Genomic DNA, 19,700 nt, shown 5'->3' with positions numbered 1-19,700 from the left:
TAATTACACAAGTATAATTATTATACAATACAAACTAAACTAGCATATAATCAAATAGTAGAATAACTTATATTGATATAAGCTCTCTTATGCTAGTATAAGAAAGGGTTTAATTCTACTTTATACTTTAGACCTTCTAAACTATCACCCATTCACATAACTCTCTTGATTTTTTTTTGACACATCGACCCCGATAAACTATATTTTTTATCCATAAGGTCTCACGTACAAATCATATGAGCACTCTTATTTTGGAAGAAAAAAATCTATATGTCACGAAAGAAAAAGATAATTAAAAAAGTATATGAAAAATAATAATAGTTTAGAGTGTCTAAGTGTAATTATTTCAGTAAGAAATTACAAAAGCTATAATAGTATTGGTCGTTATTATATATCGTAGAGACAGGCGAAGATCATGAGTGGGGTTGTTCCTAGCTAACTCGAGCCATAAGATGAACAGGACCACAAACACATGGGATGTTCGATCGATTAGATTCTAAGTGACTAGTCCTTGTCCTTTGACCAGGAACCCTATCTGCAATTGACCAAACTCTGGAGGGCATTTGCTCTCCCAACCAACGTAGCCCTAACGAATCAACTCCCCCTCAATCGAGCCAAACCGAACCCAACCAAATCTCGTCCCTTTTTGCCCGGGGACCGTCTTCCTACCCTTCTCCTATGTCTCCTTTATAAACCCCTTATCAACTACTTTGGCCCCTTCATCGCTCTTCTTACACTTTGTAGAATCGCCACTCCCACTCATCTCGATCACAAGATCGATCTCACCATGAAGGTAAGCAGACATCATAGAATCTCTCTATATATGTGTATGTGCACATAGAAGATATGTTGCAATGGTTAATGTATGTCGAGTCTTAATGTCTTAATGTGATCAGATCTTCAGTTGGTTGCATCGACAGCTGAATCCTACCGTGAATTACTCCCACATTTCTCACAACAAAGGTAAATGAGAAGGGTGGGTTTCTTTTTATATTTGATGTTTTGTATTCTGACGCTCATTTGTGTGTGTGTGTGTTTGTGTGTGTAGATGTTTTCAATGGCGTGGTCGAGGAGAAGGAGGAGAGCGTGCGGGAGAACGCGGCGGAGCGCGACACGCAGGCGTTGCTGCTGCACGACGTCTTGCTGAACGGAATCCTGACGATCGGGACGTTGGGGCACCAGCTCGAGGAGGAGTTCCTCGTCGAGGCGGAGAAGGAGAAGGAGAAGGAGAAGGAGAAGGTGGAGGAGAAGGAGAAGGTGGAGGAGGTGGTGATCAAAGAAGGAGAGGTGAGAGGAGGAGCCACGATGTTTGTGGTGGCAAGCAAAGCGACGCTGGAGTCGCTGAAGAAGAAGAAGCCAGCTGCGCTGGTTGTGAGGGAGGAGAGGTGCGAGGAGGCTGCAATGCAGGTGGATGCAGTGAAGGATGAGTACTGTGAGGAGGATTTGATTGAGATCCAGGAGAAGCCACTGCTGAAGGAGTACGACGAGAGGATGATGAGTGGGAGTGGGAGAGGGAGGACGACGCTCGCCGACTTGTTCGCCGCCGAAGCGTTTGTGGCGAAGGAAGAGAGGAAGGAGAGCGGCGAGAAGGCCGACGACGGCGGAGGTGTCCCGGTGGTGAAGGTTGTGTGCTGCATGGAGAAGGAGCAGATCAAGAAAGGAGAGAAGTCTGCACCAGGCTCGTCAACTGCAAGAAAACTAAATCGAGTATAGTTTTGCTTTTCTTCTACTTTCCCCTCAAATTAGGCAATTCATAGATAGTAAATACTAATAACTCGGTGACCAAGTAAAATGGAGAAATAAATAGTGATAGAATTTATTAATAGTTTTGGGTTACTTTTGTTTTTATTTTTATTTTTATTTTTAAAAAAATCAATTACTAACTTTTTATTTTTCTCTATTCTTTTATAATTTTGCATAAAATGGGTAGCTGATGAGGAGGATGGTGAGGAAGAAGATTCACCCAGTGCAGATCAACAGTCGATGCAACACCGAGAAGCCTCTGATAATGATGACGGCTTCGCCGATCGACACCAGTCAATCTGTGTGGTAAATTTCTTTTCTTCTATTTTAAGTTAATATCTTTTGAAAGTACAAATAAATTCAGCAGCATTGGATTCTATTACGGAGGAATTGGGATAAAGGTGAATTATATGATCTGTTATGAACCAAAAGGGTTTGCTCATAGATAGATGAGACTTTTAACTGAGCACAGAGGGGCCACCATGTTAGCAAACTCTACTGAAACATGTGGAAAATAAAGTGAGAACTACTTTACAATGGTGGGGTATAAACTTCATTATAGCACAAATGAGTAAAGCCTAACTAAGGCTGTAGAATATGCTTATTCTTGTTTCCTACCAAATGTTTGGCAATGGCTTACCTCTAGGTGATTAAACCAATTTGAATGGGAAAATTTTATAATCAAGAGAAGTGTTACTTACAAGGAAATCCATAAAGTATTGTTTCTTTTTTATATTAAATTTCTTATTTATTGTTTAGCACTTAGAACTCTCAAATACTACAAATTCTCCCTAATTAATGGCACCAACGCTCTCGAATTTTCTTTTTCTATCTAAAATGCGAGGAAAGCCGTGATAATCGGATCGGATTAGTCAAGTTCTAGTTAAGTCGACTTCGAATCGAGTTAAGGTAATATAAACAGGAACGTCTCATTTATTTAATCCTTTAAATTTTTTTTTTTTTTTGCTTATGTCTAACACATTTTGTATCACATGTTAAACACTATCTTTAATTGATCTACTTCTTATATGTGCAGGTAACTATGAATTAAATTCTAGATTGGCATACTTCATTACTAGTTGAATAGCCAATTAATATTTCCAGCAAAAAATATCAGACCTAAAATGTTTGTTTCATAGCATAATAGACAATATTTATTTAAGAAACCTCATTTTTCTTAACCTTATCATAGCATATCAGACAATATTTAATTCTTTTTTCTTTGTCTTTAATTCTTTTTAGAGGTGAAGGTAAATGTTGCTCTTGGCATTAGTACTTCATCAAATAAGCATGTGAAGTGGAACAAGATTGGCGGCTCTCCTCTCTTCATCATCTACATTGTTTGCAACTGTTGGAGTGCTGGTTGAAGTGCATATGTGATTGTAGAAATGTTTTTATGACTACTAATGGTGTTCACATCAATGTAGTAATTTTACAAGTGTTATCACATTTGTGTTGTAATGTGTAATAAGGGGGACTTATTTTCCTTGTGCTATTTTGTATGATATCATACTCTATGATATTAAGAAGAAGAAAAAAAAAAGATTGTGTGTGTGTGTGTGTATTTGTGAGTTATTTTTTCTTTTTCCGAAATAATATTTACTACTGTGAGACAAAAATTATCAAATTTTGTTCTCTTCGTGAGATGTTCTTCATAATTATGGTGTTCACTTTTATATCATAGGCCTGAGCCATATATTCTTTCTCCCTCGTCCTCTCCTCTTGCTCAATTACAATTGAATCTAATAAAAATTGTATCTTTACGCAAAATATCACTGTCAAAAAATAAAGTAGAGAAAAGAGATTCGCCAACTACCAAGAAAAAGTTAAAGTTATTTCCGAGAAGAAGGGGAAGAAGGTGATAGACATTTAACCATAAGCTAATGTGTGCTCAATTACTCATCATATATAGTCTTAAAAGAAATTACTTAATGTTCTAATTTATTGTATATATATAATTTTTTAAAAATAAGTGGATCATCGTTATGCTAGCTTAAATGGGATTCTATTTGAACCCACATGACTCAATTTAGTTGTCATTCTTAGATTCTAGGATTAAATATATTTTATCATCATATATTTATGCTCTAAATTATTTTAGATATAATAATAAAAATTATGCATATTTTGGTCACGTGATTTTAAAATTTTGCTAATTTTGTTTAACAAACACGAGGGAATATTTTAGTTATTTGACTTCAATTAATTTTGATAGAAAATTAATTATTACACTCATATATATTAATCTAAGATTTTTTTAAATATCTAGATTTTAACTGCCCCTTCGTACTATGGAAAGACCATCTTTCCCTTCCAATGCAATCCAGCCGTTCATCGAGATCTCAACGGATATAAATAACAGCATCTCACCTTCACCAACTTTCCACACTATAACATGATTTCCTCCGCCATCTCTTCTTCTCCCACCTCTCTCTCTCCCTTCCGGCCCCGAAAACCTCTTCCGACTCCTAGGGTTCCGGCAATCCTCCGGTCGGAGGTTCACCCGAAAGCCGTACTACCTTTGAAACCCATTTCCCTCTCCCCCCTCATCCGACCGAGCCGGAGACAGCTGCCCTCCATGGCCTCCTCCGCTGCCGCCGCCGCCACCTCATCCAAGAACCTGATGGTATTCGACGACGAGGAGGAGCTCTCCGTGTCGCTGGCGAAGTACACGGCGGATCTGTCGGAGAAGTTTGCTAAGGAGAGGGGCGCGTTCACGGTCGTCCTCTCCGGCGGATCGCTGATCAAATCACTCAGGTGGGATGACTTGGTCAGATTAAGGCAATTTTTCTTTATGTGCTCGTATTAAAGCTTAATTTGGGTTTGTGGTTGGGTTGTTGCAGGAAGTTGTTGGAGTCTCCGTATTTGGAATCCGTGGACTGGTCGAGGTGGCATGTCTTCTGGGTGGATGAGAGGGTTGTGCCAAAGGATCACGAAGATAGCAATTACAAGCTAGCGTTTGATGGATTCCTTTCCAAGGTAGAAAAAGCTTCAATTTTTACTGAACTTTCTGGGAATTTGTGTGACTGTAGAGATATTTGATTCGATACGTTCAGCTAATTGACCATCTGTATAGGATCAAACTTGGACCTTGAAATGAAAATTAGAGCCTTTAGGATTCTGCATTATTTAATTGGATAATTTCATAGCTGATTCGCACTTCATAGTTCAATTTCATGTTGATTGAAACCACATGTGTCATTTGCATATCAACGAACCGATGTGTTATTAACTTACCCAAGTGTTCATAGTTGGAACTGCTCTAGAGATGATTCAGTTCTTCTTTTCCAAACGTAGGTCCCAATTCTGCCAGCCCAGGTTTATGCCATAAATGACTCTCTATCAGCTGAGGGCGCTGCTGATGACTATGAAAACTGTTTGAAGCAACTTGTCAATGATGGGGTGATTGCAGTATCAACAGCTTCTGGTTTCCCGAAGTTTGATCTCATGCTGTTGGGAATGGGCCCTGATGGTCATGTAGCATCACTTTTCCCGGGGCACCCTCTCACTAAAGAGAACCAGCGGTGGGTTACTTTCATAAAGGACTCTCCAAAGCCACCACCTGAAAGAATAACATTCACATTTCCTGTGATCAACTCGTCTGCTTATATTGCACTTGTGGTCACTGGAGCTGGTAAAGCTGGTGCAGTGCACAAGGCTCTTTCGGACGAGCAGGGTTCATCTGATTTGCTCCCTGTCGAGATGGTTTCACTTCAAGATGGGGAGTTCACATGGTTCACTGACAAAGCAGCAGTCTCAGTGTTGCAGGATAAAGCAAGCTTGTGATGATGTAAGTTGAAGATTATGGTAATAACTATTTAAATAATAAGTATGTTGAGCTCCAAAATTTTCCAGTGTTATGAATATTGTTTGGCATGTATTTGCATCTACTAGAGAAATCTGTATGAACTATGAAGGAAAATAATGGATGCCTAAGTAGGATGTTGGTTTCAAAAATGAACTTGACAACCTTTCTTCTATTTTAATTTCATGAATATATCCATGTTATAATCTATATTCCTTTAGCGATGCAGATGACAGAATTTATGTGTTTAATGGTCTCAACTCGCAAATGTACTGAGTACATAAAGTTATAATGCGAGTAAAATAGTACCAAATTGAGAATGTGACTAGTCTTTGTTATTTCTTTTTGAGATATCAATGCAACCATGGTGCCGACTTCCAGTCGCACATATTTTCTTGTGGTGTGCATAGTTGTGTCTACACGATCTTCAAAATTTAAGGTGAACTTCAATGTTCTGCTGTCCTGCAATCATGAAGGTATATACAATCACCATCTTTTGGTTGTCTAATTAGTTGTCATATGGAATTGTTATGTGCATTCTTTGATAAGATAAATAAGTCTGAGAGTATCCTTTGCGGCTGAAGATCATCCTAGGATGTATTTTTGAAAGAAGTATCTTCAAATGTCAGATTGGATTCAATCTCATACTTGATTGAGATGATTGCTTTAATTTTGGATTTTCAGGAATTATAATTTCATCACCTTTCCATTGTGATACATTTATATTCCACAACTGTACTCTCTTTAATTTGTTGGATCGGTAGTTTAGAGACAATTACTCTAAACATGTTTGTCCACTAGTTGATTTTGGACTTCTGGATCTGCTGATCGGTGTCATCTATGACCATATTAGGTTTTTCCCCTTTTGCATGTTAAATAAACTTCTTTTAGTCAAGGAGATTGGTATTTGTTGCTTATAGCTACACTGCTTCAAAAAAGCTTTTATCTGTATTACAATATTTTTCCTCTGATGTGGTAATCATCCCTTACTGATAAATCATTTTTCCCCTATCAACTCAATATTTTAAGTATACATTGTTATTGTTGTGCTGGAATACGGGATTCGACTCTTAAGAGTAATTGTGATTGAATTATGGAATGATTTTTTTTACCCTTAGGATATGGATTGGCATTTTAATGAATGACAAAATTAACTCAAAATGATGATGTGATGATGTTAAATGGTCTGAAAACTCTTAAGCATTATATATCATGGTTTGACACAATCAATTTCATAGTGAGTTTTTTTATTTTTTCTTACAGGAAGGACAATAATTCCTAAATAATCAAATATAGTTTGAAACTTGTCCTTTTGCACCCTACTTTACCTATTGGATGGTTCATAATGTTGAACCAACATTATCTGACATACCATGACATACCCCTACCCCATATCATAATTGGCAGTCCACTAGTTTATGCCGGGTCAAAACACATTCTGCTCCAACCCTATGCCCTTTTTTATCATGAGCATGTGAATTTTACTTCTGTGCAAATCTCAGAAACCAGATTATTGATAAATGGCACAAGAGATACATCTTTTGATGAATTCCTGAAATAGGCTAAATAGTCTAATCTCCTGCTGCGCTTCTTGAATATATACTATGGATCCCAAGCTAGTGCCTGGTTCCATATTTGATACTTCTACATGAACATCAATGCTCCTTTTTTGTTTCTTTTTCGTTTCCTTTTCTATGAAGTCAGATTCTTTTTTGATGGCCTTTCAGGTTATACATTTAATACTTATTAGCAGTGCCTTCACATGTGCAAGTCACTGAGCTTGTTCTTTCACTATGTTGATTTATGCTAGAAAATGGGGGAGATGTTGGTTTTTAAAGAGCTGGAGGTTGTACATAGAGTTGCATTGCCTTAAAATCTTTCCCTCCCTCTTTTGACTCATAAATTTAAGTTGTTTCAAGAGGACCTCCCTCTAGCTAAGTACATTGTCAAGTAACTATCAAATATCTTCCAGCATTTAGAACTAAGTAGCAACAATTGCATACATACTTCACAACTTGTTGGAAGGTGAGGATGTTCTATGATGCATCATATAACTTGCTGTCCAAAATTTGTTATTCATCCAAGTGCTTTCTTTACTGCATAGCTGTTTAATAAAGTTTTAATGCCATTTATGAGGATTTTATGCTCACAAGTTCCTTGTTGACCAAGAAATGTTACTTTTTTATTTTTTTGCTAGAACATGAGCTCCAAATAATTTTGTTTTCTTTGTCCTATAAGCATACAGGACATCTTTGCAGCATATTCTGTTATATGGTTTTGATTTATTCCATTAGTCATGAGAAGAGTTTATATTGTTGGAACTTAAGATATTTGTTAGTTGTTGTTTGTCCACTGGATGGGTCCTTTTCCTTGAAACAAAAGTATAGCAATGCAAAGTTAAAGTTCTCTACCTGTGACTTCCCATCAAGGTGGGCCTCCATTGATGCTTCCTGTTTACAACATAAAGTAACACATGAGGAATCCTATTTGCTTGCCAAAAGGTTTGGATTTTATCTGGAACCTCTCTTGAATAGTTAAATAAGGCCACTCTTGAGCTTCATGTGAAATCTTTTAAGTCTCATGTGCAGGAGAAGCAAATGCGTGTGGTCCTGAACAAGGTCCCCAATGTATGATCCTCTTAAAAGCCTTATTTGCTAAATTAGAGTTGTGTCCTCTATTGATTAAGACTCCCATAAGATGAATACTTGATAGTAAAAGTGGTGCCATCTTTGTTCTCATGCTTGTTAATGAAAATTGTCACTGCATTCTTTAAAATATTAAAATCTTTCGACGGAATTATTATTATAATTATTTTTAAGAGAATATTCTTAATAGATTATTTATAAAGTTAATAAATATATATAATTAAAATATCCTTCTTTTTTTAAATTTTAGAGTGTAAATATTATTAACAATTTTTGTCTCACAGAAAATAATATATATTTCATTGTACTATAATATTAGGTATAATATTGGGTAGCTTTTAAATTATTTGTAATAATTTATCCAAACTGTGTTTTAATTCTGATCAATTAGATTTAATTAACAGAATGACATTTTCAAAAACACAATGATTTTGATGGCAACTATATAAAAATTATCATCTTTAATTGTTTGTGTTTGTGTCTTTATTTGTCATTAGAGGCCAAATTGCAAACCAAGAGAGATTTGTTAGATTGTGACACAAGAGACATTGCTCTTGTACTGGAATGCCACCAATGTAGTGAACCATTCTAATAATAGACTTTATAGTACAAGTTTTTTCACTTGGAATGTTTTGGTTCACCAATATTTGAATTTTTATTTAAGTACCAACAATGCCATCCTTGTCTCTCTCCAGTAATAAATATTATAATAAAGTGCAATTTTATCAGGGTTAATTATATTTTTATGTACAACTGGTCAACTGCTCATTTATTTTTTATAGCACTTTGACCCACTCAATTATCTTAAATATCTCAAACACTCAGCTTCATTACTAATGACTAATTTTAAATGCTACAAGGAACAGTTTGGATAAATGAGGAGTTCAATACGTAATATTAAAAAATAATTGGTGATAGTTTGGGATCTAAATAAAATGAACCTATTTTTGTATCAATAAATATTTTTTGTCTGATTATTATTACCGGCTTATCCTTATTTTTCAATAAGAATATCAGCAGTAATATTTGGATAAAAATTTCACTTATCTACTATTATTTCTACTGAAAACCTATTTATATGATGTGCAGAGATTGGAAATGGATATAAATCTGGAATTTTTCTTCTAGATTAATATTTTTTTCCCTCAATATACAAATTTTTCTACCAATAATACTAACTGGACATAGTTTTTCTTAAATTGCTCTAATGTATAGATACACTTATAAATACTAAAGAGGACATTTCATTAGAATTACACGTATAATTACGTTTTTTTAATCTTTTCTGAATAATAAAAGGTTGGATTAATTACATTTAGATCACTTAAACTATAGCTCATTTCATATAATCATCTTAACCTTAGTTTTTTTTTTCTATTTTTTTCTTCTCTAGCAGACGATATAATCCTTTTTAACTGAAAAATCTACTAGATAAGTAACGAAAAAAAAAGCATTCCTAAAGTTCTATATATTTATAGAGGTTAATATATTACTAAACATAAATGAGAGTTGCCTATGTGAAAATGATGCAAATATATATATATACACATATTAGACTATTATTAGGTGTGACTTGGCTGGACTATCTTTTGGACTCAAATTTCTCCCAATTTTTTGGATAAAATATTAGAATAAGTATTTCAAATAGGCTTGCTCCACTTGTTCAGATGGAATACTCTATCTAGATCTTAACATAATATATAATTTAAATGTCTTTATTATCCAGTGGTGTAGAATGGTTTTGTTAAATCTTTTAAAATAAAATGCCAAAAATCCAATGTGAGCTCATTGCTGGAGTAGTCGTCTCCTGCTCTAATTAGGTGGAAATTTAGGAGAAGCCGCACAATCCATCCAGGTTAATTTGGGCTTGTAATTGGATGAGCGCTAGCGTATTAATTATATATATTCATAATCATACTTGAAATCAATTAGTGTGGATCCGTAAGATAAAAAAAAATACAATTATGACTATTAGATGCACACAATCAATATGTTGATATGCATCTAACAGTGAATCAGAACTGGCCGAAATTGAACTCCTCAAACCTTAGCCCTAGACTTAAAAATAACAGGGTGTCTTAACTGACCCAGCACAAGCCAAATTAAAAACATGAGACATTTAAAAATAGTTGAAAAATTCAAACAAAAAAAGAGGCTCCCATCAAAATCCCTTCTTTATTTATATATCCTCTAAAGTTAATATTTAGTTGTATAGTCTCAAAATATATATTATTTGTATAAAAAATTCATAAAAATTAGAATAAGAATAGTTTCATCTTTTTATGTCTAACTTATTTAGATTTTAGTAGTTAGTTAACTCCAAGGGGTATTTATGTAAAAATAAATGTTTTTAAAAAGTATATATATGTAAATATCAAATTTAGAGAGGCCTATAAATAAATATGAGACTTTGGAAGGGCATGCATGCAAAAAGACCCTAAAATAAATTATTTATATTCAATGCATGAGTGAAGAAGAGCATGATTGATGGGTCTCTCTCTCTCTCTCTCTCTCTCTCTCTCTCTCTCTCTCTCTCTCTCTCTCTCTCTCTATAGAATAGTAGTTGTTATTCGCGTCACATGTCCTCTTTTACTAAAACAAAGCACATTATTCCACTGATCCCAAGCCCCCCCTCTCTCTCTCTCTCTCTCTCTCTCTCTCTCTCTCTATAACCCCGTCGGTGGCCAAACACACCACTCTCCTCTTTCTCTCTCTCCTCTCAGTACGACAAGGAAGTCGAGCGATCGAGGGATATAGAGAGGGAGAGGGGGGGAGGAATAGTTAGATTGGTTAATGGTAGAAGCGGTGGGGATTGGAAGAGGCGAGGCAATCGATGGTCGTGATAGGTGGCTTCTCCGGCGGCGGCGGTGGAGGCGGGCAGTGGAATGTTGGGGTGGTGGTGGCGATGGGTGTGACGGCCCTGGCCGGCGTCGCCGTGGCCGCCACCCTTGCCCTCTCCTCCTCTCGTAGGTAAAGACCCAAGTCACTGAACTCGTAAAGATCCCTCTTTTCGTTGTCCCCGTCGTGGATTCTGGTAGTTTAGAGAGAGATCGGTGAAGAAATAGTTATAAATGAAAGCTTTGAGACGGTCCAATACGTCGTCGTCTTCCACGTCGTCGCCGCCCTCCTCCTCGTCCTCGCCTCCCTCTTCGTCGTGGATCCATTTGCGATCGCTTTTAGTTGTGGCCTCTTCGTCTTCCTCCTCTTCGGCTTCCTCTCCTGTTCCCGATCGGTGAGTCCGCCCCCTTTGCTCCTTTTTTGGTAATAAAAATTGTTTATCTTTTGGAGAATATAAAATGTTTGCCCTCCTCGATTCTTTCCTTGTTTTCCTTTGTTAAGTGCCGGCCTTGGAATCTGCTGTCCCTTGTTTCCTACTCTTCCACAGCCTTGAAATTGCGATTGTAAAAGATGGTACCAAATTAGTGGAATTAGATCTTTTTTTTCTTCATAAAATAGCTTTAGTTTTCTGTGAAGTAGAGTAATTTTGACGCTAGAATGTAAATGGTTTTTGGGTACGTTGTGGATCTCTGATATTTCTGCTTCCTGATAATTGGACTCTGATTACTTCAGTTGGACGTCTTCCTTCATAATGGAAGAGATCTAGCCTAAAACTTTTGGTTCATGGTATTTTATCTATACGTTGGACAATTGGATCTTAATTAAATTTGGCAACAGAGACTAGTTCTTTGCATTGTTATTCTGCCATCAGGCGTCCTTGTAAAGTTGTAATGACCGGATTTTGCAGTTATTTGAGTTAAAACATTATTGGTATATGTACCAGTAATTCAAATATAAAAATTGCTTAGAAAGGTGAACCCCAACCATTATAAGATCTTCACATTCTGAAGGTTCATTTAGATATATGAGTCTCTGATACTATATAACAGCTTGCCCTTACACTTGGATTTATATTTTTTCCTGGGTATATAGGTTTCCTTTATTTTAATGTGAAGAGAATTGTCCTTGAATAACGAGGAGTAGACATGAATTGATTATTATTATGTTTGAAGTTATAAATCCTCTAACATTTGAAACAGATTTGCAAATAAATTCATATAGTTTCTTTCACAGTTAAAAGAACATTGGATTCTCCCATCTCAGCCTTTTTAGGTCAAGTCCTCAAACTATAGTAATGTACTTAAATTTTATTGGGGCAGTGATGGCCCATTTATTTCACCAAATCCTTTGGGTTACTTTCGCCAATCTTGTTGAAGATTATTCAATCCTCCATCTTGTTCTAGTGATCTAATTGACACTTAGATTTTCTCTTCTTGTTCTTATTGCTCTTCAGTTGATAAATTTCTGCCGTCTAGTCTTCAGTATGACTTTGGATTATTATTTTGTGGTCATCTGTGGAAGTCCATTGGTCTTTGAAACACAAAGAACTCTGCAAGTTATTCATTTACTTAGTTTCTCATTTCCTTTTTCCCTTATGCTTCTTGGTTGACCAAGAATATGACTGCACTATTTCCAGAGGAAGCCTTAAATCACCATGGTCACGAAGAAAAAGAAAACGTGCGCTTTCTCGTCGGCAATGGTACTCTCTATTTTCGGCAAATGGAAGGCTTCGTGATGGAGGGGTGAAGTTTTTAAAAAAAGTCCGCAGTGGAGTATGTACATATTATGCTTGACCTAAATGGTTCACCTATATAATTACTGGTTCAATTCTAGTCAGTGCAGTACACTACTTCGTGATTGCCAATTTTCTGAGATCCTGTACTTATTTTTGGGTCTATGCTAACAGTAGCTTATTTGTCCTTATGATTACAGGGAATTGAGCCAAGCATCAGGGCTGAAGTTTGGCCTTTTCTCCTTGGAGTGTAAGATACCTGATCTCTCAGTTGTTCACTTATTTCTTTCTTTACTGAGACTCGGTTTACTTTACACCTTGTTAAATTATGGTTGTTTTCCTTTTGTATATCAATTTATATAGGTTGTGAATAATTATTGCCAATAGTCATGGAATACAATATATGTCCTGGGTGTTTAGCTTTGTATATGAACCTTGGGAATTGACATTATGTTTTCATTCATTGACAATGACTGTCAAATAAGAATCAGTTGATATTTCTCCCTATCCTCTGATATTTTAATTGTTGATGACAATGGGGCAGTAGAATGCTACCTCTCCAAATGCCCTGCATGTATTAAAACTAACATTTGGTGAATAGCCAAACAAAGAGAAGATTACAATACTGAAAATCCTATGATAGTTATTTAAGTTCTTGACTTGGGCATAATTGAGTTAACTTTGGAAGATTACTAGATTGCCGTATTTTCTCGTCTAAATTTTAGGTAGTTTATAAATGTAAGGATGGTGGGGCTCTGATACCAGATTGATGGGGCTCTAATACCAAATTGATGGGTTCTTGTACCAAAGGATAGGCTACGAAATGATTCCTTCAAGATCTAGATTTATTGTTAGAATCAGTCCGCGCAACCGTGAGAAAATATTCGTCAAATATTCTCCTATAGTCAGAAAATTACGAAACCAAATGGATTAGATCCGTAACTCCCTGGTCTACAATTTTCGTATTTATGCCCTTCGTAGATTCGAACTGTAACTAAGACGAAAACACGAAAGAACGCGGGTGATGATGGAGGTGACGGGTGGAGTGGATGTTGGGGTTATGAATGAGTATGGAGATGAAGGTGGATGTGGATGTGTGATGTTGTTTAAGGGATGTAGAAGAAGGGGAAGAAGTGGTCGAGATCCCGAAGAAGAAGGGGGAATCGATAGTCGAAGGAGATTAGAAGTTAGGAGAGACCTTGCAAACGGTAGAGGTGGAAGGATGGTGAAGAGGGAGGAGGGAGATTAGGGTAGATAGATGATAGAGAGGCAAGAAATTAATATTTCAATAACATTCTGAATTTGGTTGCCATCCACATATTTATAGATGCTAGCCAACAAGTCCTAAAACAATAAGTAACCCTAATTGTAGAGGATTTCCGTCGATCGCGTTCGAGCGCACAAAAAGCATACTCTGTATGTGCAAACGCGATGCAGACGTTCAAACGCGGCATTCGAACTCGCCCGAGCATGTTCGAACGTGCATTTCACGTTCTCTGTATTTGCGAACCTGATCCATGCGTTCGTAAGAGCGTTCGAACGCGACCCCTCCTGTATTTGAACGCAACTTACAGGAATTTTATTTTAATAAAAATAAACAACTAATGCAGTAAGAAAAGATCCTAACTAAATGTATCAAAGGAGTCTCAGGTAGTTTTATGAAAACATTTAGATGCATTACTGTAAGGTTAGTTAGAAATTGTACTTTATGTAAAAAGGTTTCTTGTCTTGTCAAATGGGATGAGAAACTCTTCAGAGCTAGAAAGTTTTCTAGATTTGTGTTTCTAAAAGTAAGGATGCATATGGCAAATAATTTTTATATAATTTACCTTCTGTTAATCTATTCATCTCATTTTTTGTGGAATGCACATATCTACATCTCTTCCTTTTGTTGTTGCAAAGTATAATATTTACAGCTGAAAGCAACTTAGCCCTTGATATGATATAATAAGATCTGAAATTTATCTCATGTAGCACCTTCTTTTTTGGGTTATATCAAACTTAATGTAACCTTATGGAGAGTTCTTGTCTTCTTGAGCCAACTTAAGGTTTTGATTTCTTCTAGCACCCTTATTACAAGTACTTATAGGAAAGTATGCACTTTGCCATTAAATTTACGAAAAGAAGAAATATATAGAGCACTCAAGGATGGTCTAATAGATTTTCTTTTTTTCCCCAGATATTAAGTTGAAATCCAGTGATTTATCCCTGAACTCATTGGTATTTACGAGACAAATAGGGAATTTCCACTTAAATCTAGTAATCTACTAGAGAAGAGGAAATTTGTAAAGTATTCAAGGATGAGCTGAAAAGTTCTTTTCTTTCAGAGATTTTAAAGTGAGAGAAGACATCTTTGAATTCTAGATATTTATGCTGCACTAATGAATAATAGGCCTGTTGAACAGCGGTGTTGTCCTTGCAGAGAAATAATTAGGCCCTTTGTCCTATACTTAAGGGTCCAATATCTGGGTTACATCAATAATATCTTTGTAGTGCCCTTTTGTCTGATACTGTATTTTTCTTCTTTTCTCATCTCCTCTCCCTTAAATTGCAGGAGACAATAACTTGGCAGCAATTTGTGAATGTTTCTTGAGTTGATGGTTGCTAGATTTTGAGAGGTTTAGGCAAATTATACTATGATATAAAATCCTATATAAATTGGATGAATGTTTTCAAAGGTTGTGTTAATGTAGGAAAGAAGGAGATCATTAGTCATTACTTGAACAACCTTGTATAGGAAAATAAGATGACTGCCCACGACTTTTGCCTACCTACGTCTAAATTTCCTTAGTCAACCCTATTGAGCTTAATGGCTTAACCTATATCAGGTTGTTGAACAATCCATCCTTAGATATCATGTAACTGGAACCATTTCTAAAACCTTGAAACAATACCTTGGATGCGTGGAACCTCAAAATTTGTGTGATACCTTTTTATATAGCCCTTCAACTTTCAAGTAACTTTGATGTGGCAATTTGTTAGACACATTAAGTTATAAAAACCTAAGCTAAGGCCTGCCACAAGACATGCCAGGTCTTCTATAGGGACCTTATCAGTTGGATCTTCTTGAGTGCATCAAGTAAAAACGGAAGGTGCTCAGAACTGTATTACTTCAGTCCCTACTGCAAGATGTTAAAATACTAAAATCTGCCATGAAATCTTAGCAAACCTACTATATCTGATGGATTTGGTGTTTGGCATGCACGTCCATGCTTTTGGTGTTTCAACAAGAATTTAGGTGCAAAGCAGGCATTACAAACTATTTCTGTAGTCAAACTAATATAGTATGTCAAGCTTTTTTGATAGTTTCTTATGATCAAGCGGACAAACTTAGTTGAACACTTGATTTACTAACTTCAATATTGACCTTCACTATGATATGAAAGTCGAAAGGAGCAGTTATAAGATCAGATAGATGAAGAATATGCTCTCAAAACCCTACTAACTCAATAGAGTATATGAAAATGGCAGTAAATTACATGTGAGATATTCAAGGAGAATATATGAATATACAATTTTTGAAGCTGATTTCCTTTTGGATTGGGTTTAAGAAGCGCAAGGGTCTTTACCAATTGACAATACCCAGCTTTTATTCTACAATTTTCAAAACCAACAACAAAAATGGTGAGACCTTTCAATTAACTGGAGCAGCTAGATGCATAATTTTCTGCCATCAAATCTAGTTTCTCACTATCCTCTAGTAAGGTAAGAGTGGTCCAATATTTTGTCTATGCTTCAAGACAATTTTATTACATTTATTCTCTTCCCCTTTAAATGTGTCGTGCACTTGCACATAGGTGCTCAAAAGTTTTACTAAGCTATCTAATGCAGATTAGTGTTTATCAGATTGGGATTGGTTGAGAAAGTATATATTAGGCATATCACTTGACAGACATTAGGTTCCCATTCACTTCAAAAATAATTTTTTCCTTATTATGAAATACAACCCCTTATTCCAAAATAATAGTTAAAAGATTACAAATATTATTCATCAAAATTACATCTTATACCACGCACTTAATTCAATTATCAATTTGCCTTTGATATCTATCCCATTAATTTACATTCCTTATATTCCTTGGCTGATTTAACTTAGTAAAAAGTGTTGCTATAAATGGATCGAAATGCCTAACTTATAAAAAAGACTGATCCACTTAGCTAACACAGCAATTCATGGATCTATCTTGAAATTAGGATCCTTTGGAGTTTAATACAACTATGGCAGTGAATTTCTGATTAGTTACAATTGGGATTTGTATTTCTTAAGATATGTGTACTATTGGTATAATACACTTTGTCTACTTTTAGCACTCTTGTAAATTGCATTATCTATGCAAATATTTATAAACAGTTTACTTTTGTTCAGCATAAGAGGCTGTGTTTAGAATTTTGCAGAAGTTATTGTCGCTGGATTGATTTGTTTCTCATCAAAATATAGTTAATGCTGTGCTATTAAGGTTTGGACTTGTTAACAAGTTCATGATTTTCCATTTTGCAGCTATGATTTGGATAGCTCGGAGGCTGAACGTAATATCATTAAAATAAAGAAAAGGTAACTTATTAAGGTGCCTGTCCTCTTTCTGCTCATTTTTGTGCTATGCTGCTATTGTCTGCTGCATTAGATTAAATAAACATGTGCACTGTTTTCATGAGCATGATGAAACATGTTCCAAATCCTACTGATCGTAGCTTGTTTTACTGTTTCATCTCCACCACTTCCCCAGAATAAGATGTAACCATAGTAATCAGAAGGGAATGTTATTAGTTTGATATTAGATTGGTTTTATCCTGTCTATTTCAGTGGGATAAGCTAACACAACTTAGCCTTTCCTCCATGTTCTACAGGAAAGAGTATGAAAAGCTGAGGCGGCATTGCCAGCAACTTTTAGTTCATTACAAGAAGGGAAATGGGTTGAAGGTAATTGATGAGCTCAGTAGTGAAGAGAGCCCTGGTTTCAGTGAGGGTCTTGAATCTCCTGGTTTTGAAGATCTCGGTTCGTGTGCTTCTATCCCCACTGAGGAAGTGAACCCACAAGATTGTGAGGTGGACCCATCAGTGGTTGGAAAAGCTGCTGCCTCCAATTTATTTACAGAAGAAGATAAGAGTGGGATAACCTACGTCGATTCATATGCGGCAGAGACAGAATCTTCAGATTCTGAATCATCTGATGAAGAAGATCCAGAAAGCATTGCCTTGTCCTCCATTGAAAGGAGTTCAGATCATGATCTTACATATACCAGGAGTGCTTCATTCAAAGTCGACTTTTTTAACTCCAATCGAACATCTGAGGACTTTGCAACGTGGCAACGCATCATTCGTCTGGATGCCATCAGGGTTGATGCAGAATGGATCCTGCACTCTCCACATCAAGCTACAATATCTGAAGAGAAGGCACTACAAGCTGCTTTATCTGTTGGGCTGAAGGACTACGATCACTTGGAGCCGTGCATGATTTACCATGCCGCCCGGTTGGTTGCAGTGCTTGAGGCGTATGCAGTCTACGATCCGGAGATTGGCTACTGTCAGGGTATGAGTGACCTCCTATCACCCATAGCTGCAGTGGTGGAGGATGATCACGAAGCCTTCTGGTGCTTTGTTGGTTTTATGAGGAAAGCTCGGCACAACTTTAGGCTTGATGAGGTAGGAATCCGGAGACAGTTGAAGATTGTGTCCAAGATCATCAAGTGCAAAGACTCCCACCTTTATAGGCACCTCGAGAAGTTGCAAGCTGAGGACTGCTTCTTTGTGTACAGAATGGTAGTCGTTCTCTTTCGAAGAGAACTCACATTCGAGCAGACTGTGTGCCTATGGGAGGTCATGTGGGCTGACCAGGCAGCGATCCGGACAGGAATTGGGAAGTCTGCATGGGGAAGAATAATGTTGAGGGCTCCACCAACTGATGATTTGCTGCTGTATGCCATCGCTGCATGTGTTTTGCAGCGGAGAAAGCTGATTATTGAGAAGTACAGCAGCATGGATGAGATTTTGAGGGAGTGCAATAGCATGGCTGGGCAGCTGGATGTGTGGAGGCTTTTGGATAATGCCCATGATCTGGTTGTCAATCTTCATCAGAAAATCTGATGGCCATGTTTCCTCTCTTCTTTCCTTCAAACCGTCTTTACAGCCTCTACAACTCATCAAGATGTTTCATTTCAGTATCTTAATTTGATTCTCAATGTTATCTCACCAGCTTTCTTCATTTGGTGGCATAAAGGTGCCGCAAATGTATAACTATTTCTCATTGTTTTGTCTTTTATAGTGGCAAAATTAGGTTTTAAGATCCAACCTCTTGTTTTACTTCCGCAGTTTGTATCGATGATTCTTCTGGATGGTCTACCTTAAACGTGGAAATTGGTTTAGACTGATTCAGGAACCTTTGGAAACATAGTCGGGAGAAAGCATATGAATACGCTCGATATGAAAAGTAAAGGGCTTATTATACCTTCATCATTTCTTTTTAGTCCTATGCTCACTAACTAATACATAGCTTGTGTACAGTAGTTCTTTTCTTGCCAATTCTTGTTTCATTTTCATTAACTTTGATAGATTTTTCCTCCTATCCATAATTGCTCTCCGAGCACATTGTTAGAAGCACATCCACATCAGTATATTGATTGTGCACATCTGATAAATCTTTGATCGAGCCTTTGGTGTAAAGATCGAGCAGATTAGTCGACACAATAAATTACCATGACTTGCCACACCATTATATATTATTGGTGTTGGATTATTGCATGTAATGTAATTGTGCTTCTTCTTATTAAAAAAAGAATGTGAGTTTTTGACAAAACTAGCCCACTTTTACATTCTATTTATCTAAATGAATCTTTATCTCAAACTTAATACTAAAATGTGTCCATGTCATTATAGCTCTACTCTTCGGGTGCTTTACATTTAGAAAATGCCGTAGAGTTGAGCATTTATTAGAAAACATCA

General features: G+C 36.5%; 3 protein-coding genes across 4 annotated transcripts; all 3 read left to right on the top strand.

The window, feature by feature from the left end:
• The first annotated feature begins 539 nt into the window (after positions 1-539).
• Positions 540-3,370, top strand: LOC140800585 (protein TILLER ANGLE CONTROL 1-like). The gene is made up of 5 exons (XM_073155334.1): positions 540-793; positions 897-963; positions 1,049-1,707; positions 1,931-2,049; positions 2,986-3,370. Coding segments are annotated over exons 1-5 (852 nt in total). The 5' UTR covers positions 540-787; the 3' UTR covers positions 2,987-3,370.
• A 752-nt stretch (positions 3,371-4,122) lies between these two features.
• On the top strand, positions 4,123-5,700 carry LOC140800884 (probable 6-phosphogluconolactonase 4, chloroplastic). Its single transcript, XM_073155794.1, has 3 exons — positions 4,123-4,500; positions 4,587-4,722; positions 5,041-5,700. The coding sequence occupies exons 1-3, from the start codon at positions 4,139-4,141 to the stop codon at positions 5,527-5,529; spliced, it is 987 nt and encodes a 328-aa protein (XP_073011895.1). The 5' UTR covers positions 4,123-4,138; the 3' UTR covers positions 5,530-5,700.
• A 4,981-nt stretch (positions 5,701-10,681) lies between these two features.
• LOC140801323 (rab GTPase-activating protein 22-like) lies at positions 10,682-19,049 on the top strand. Of its 2 annotated transcripts, none has more exons than XM_073156374.1 (5): positions 10,682-11,425; positions 12,668-12,803; positions 12,964-13,013; positions 17,262-17,315; positions 17,609-19,049. In XM_073156374.1, the coding sequence occupies exons 1-5, from the start codon at positions 11,265-11,267 to the stop codon at positions 18,843-18,845; spliced, it is 1,638 nt and encodes a 545-aa protein (XP_073012475.1). In that variant the 5' UTR covers positions 10,682-11,264; the 3' UTR covers positions 18,846-19,049. The 2 variants fall into 2 exon arrangements, with proteins under 2 accessions (XP_073012475.1, XP_073012476.1); XM_073156375.1 differs by having other exon boundaries at positions 10,889-11,163.
• The last annotated feature ends 651 nt before the right edge of the window (positions 19,050-19,700 follow it).

This window comes from Typha latifolia, chromosome 14, assembly GCF_019914945.1.
Source record: "Typha latifolia isolate L0001 chromosome 14, TyphaL0001v2, whole genome shotgun sequence".
In the NCBI taxonomy this organism is placed as follows: Eukaryota; Viridiplantae; Streptophyta; class Magnoliopsida; order Poales; family Typhaceae; genus Typha; species Typha latifolia.
Note: the sequence above shows the minus strand (reverse complement) of the source record. Positions and strands in the feature narration are given on the sequence as shown.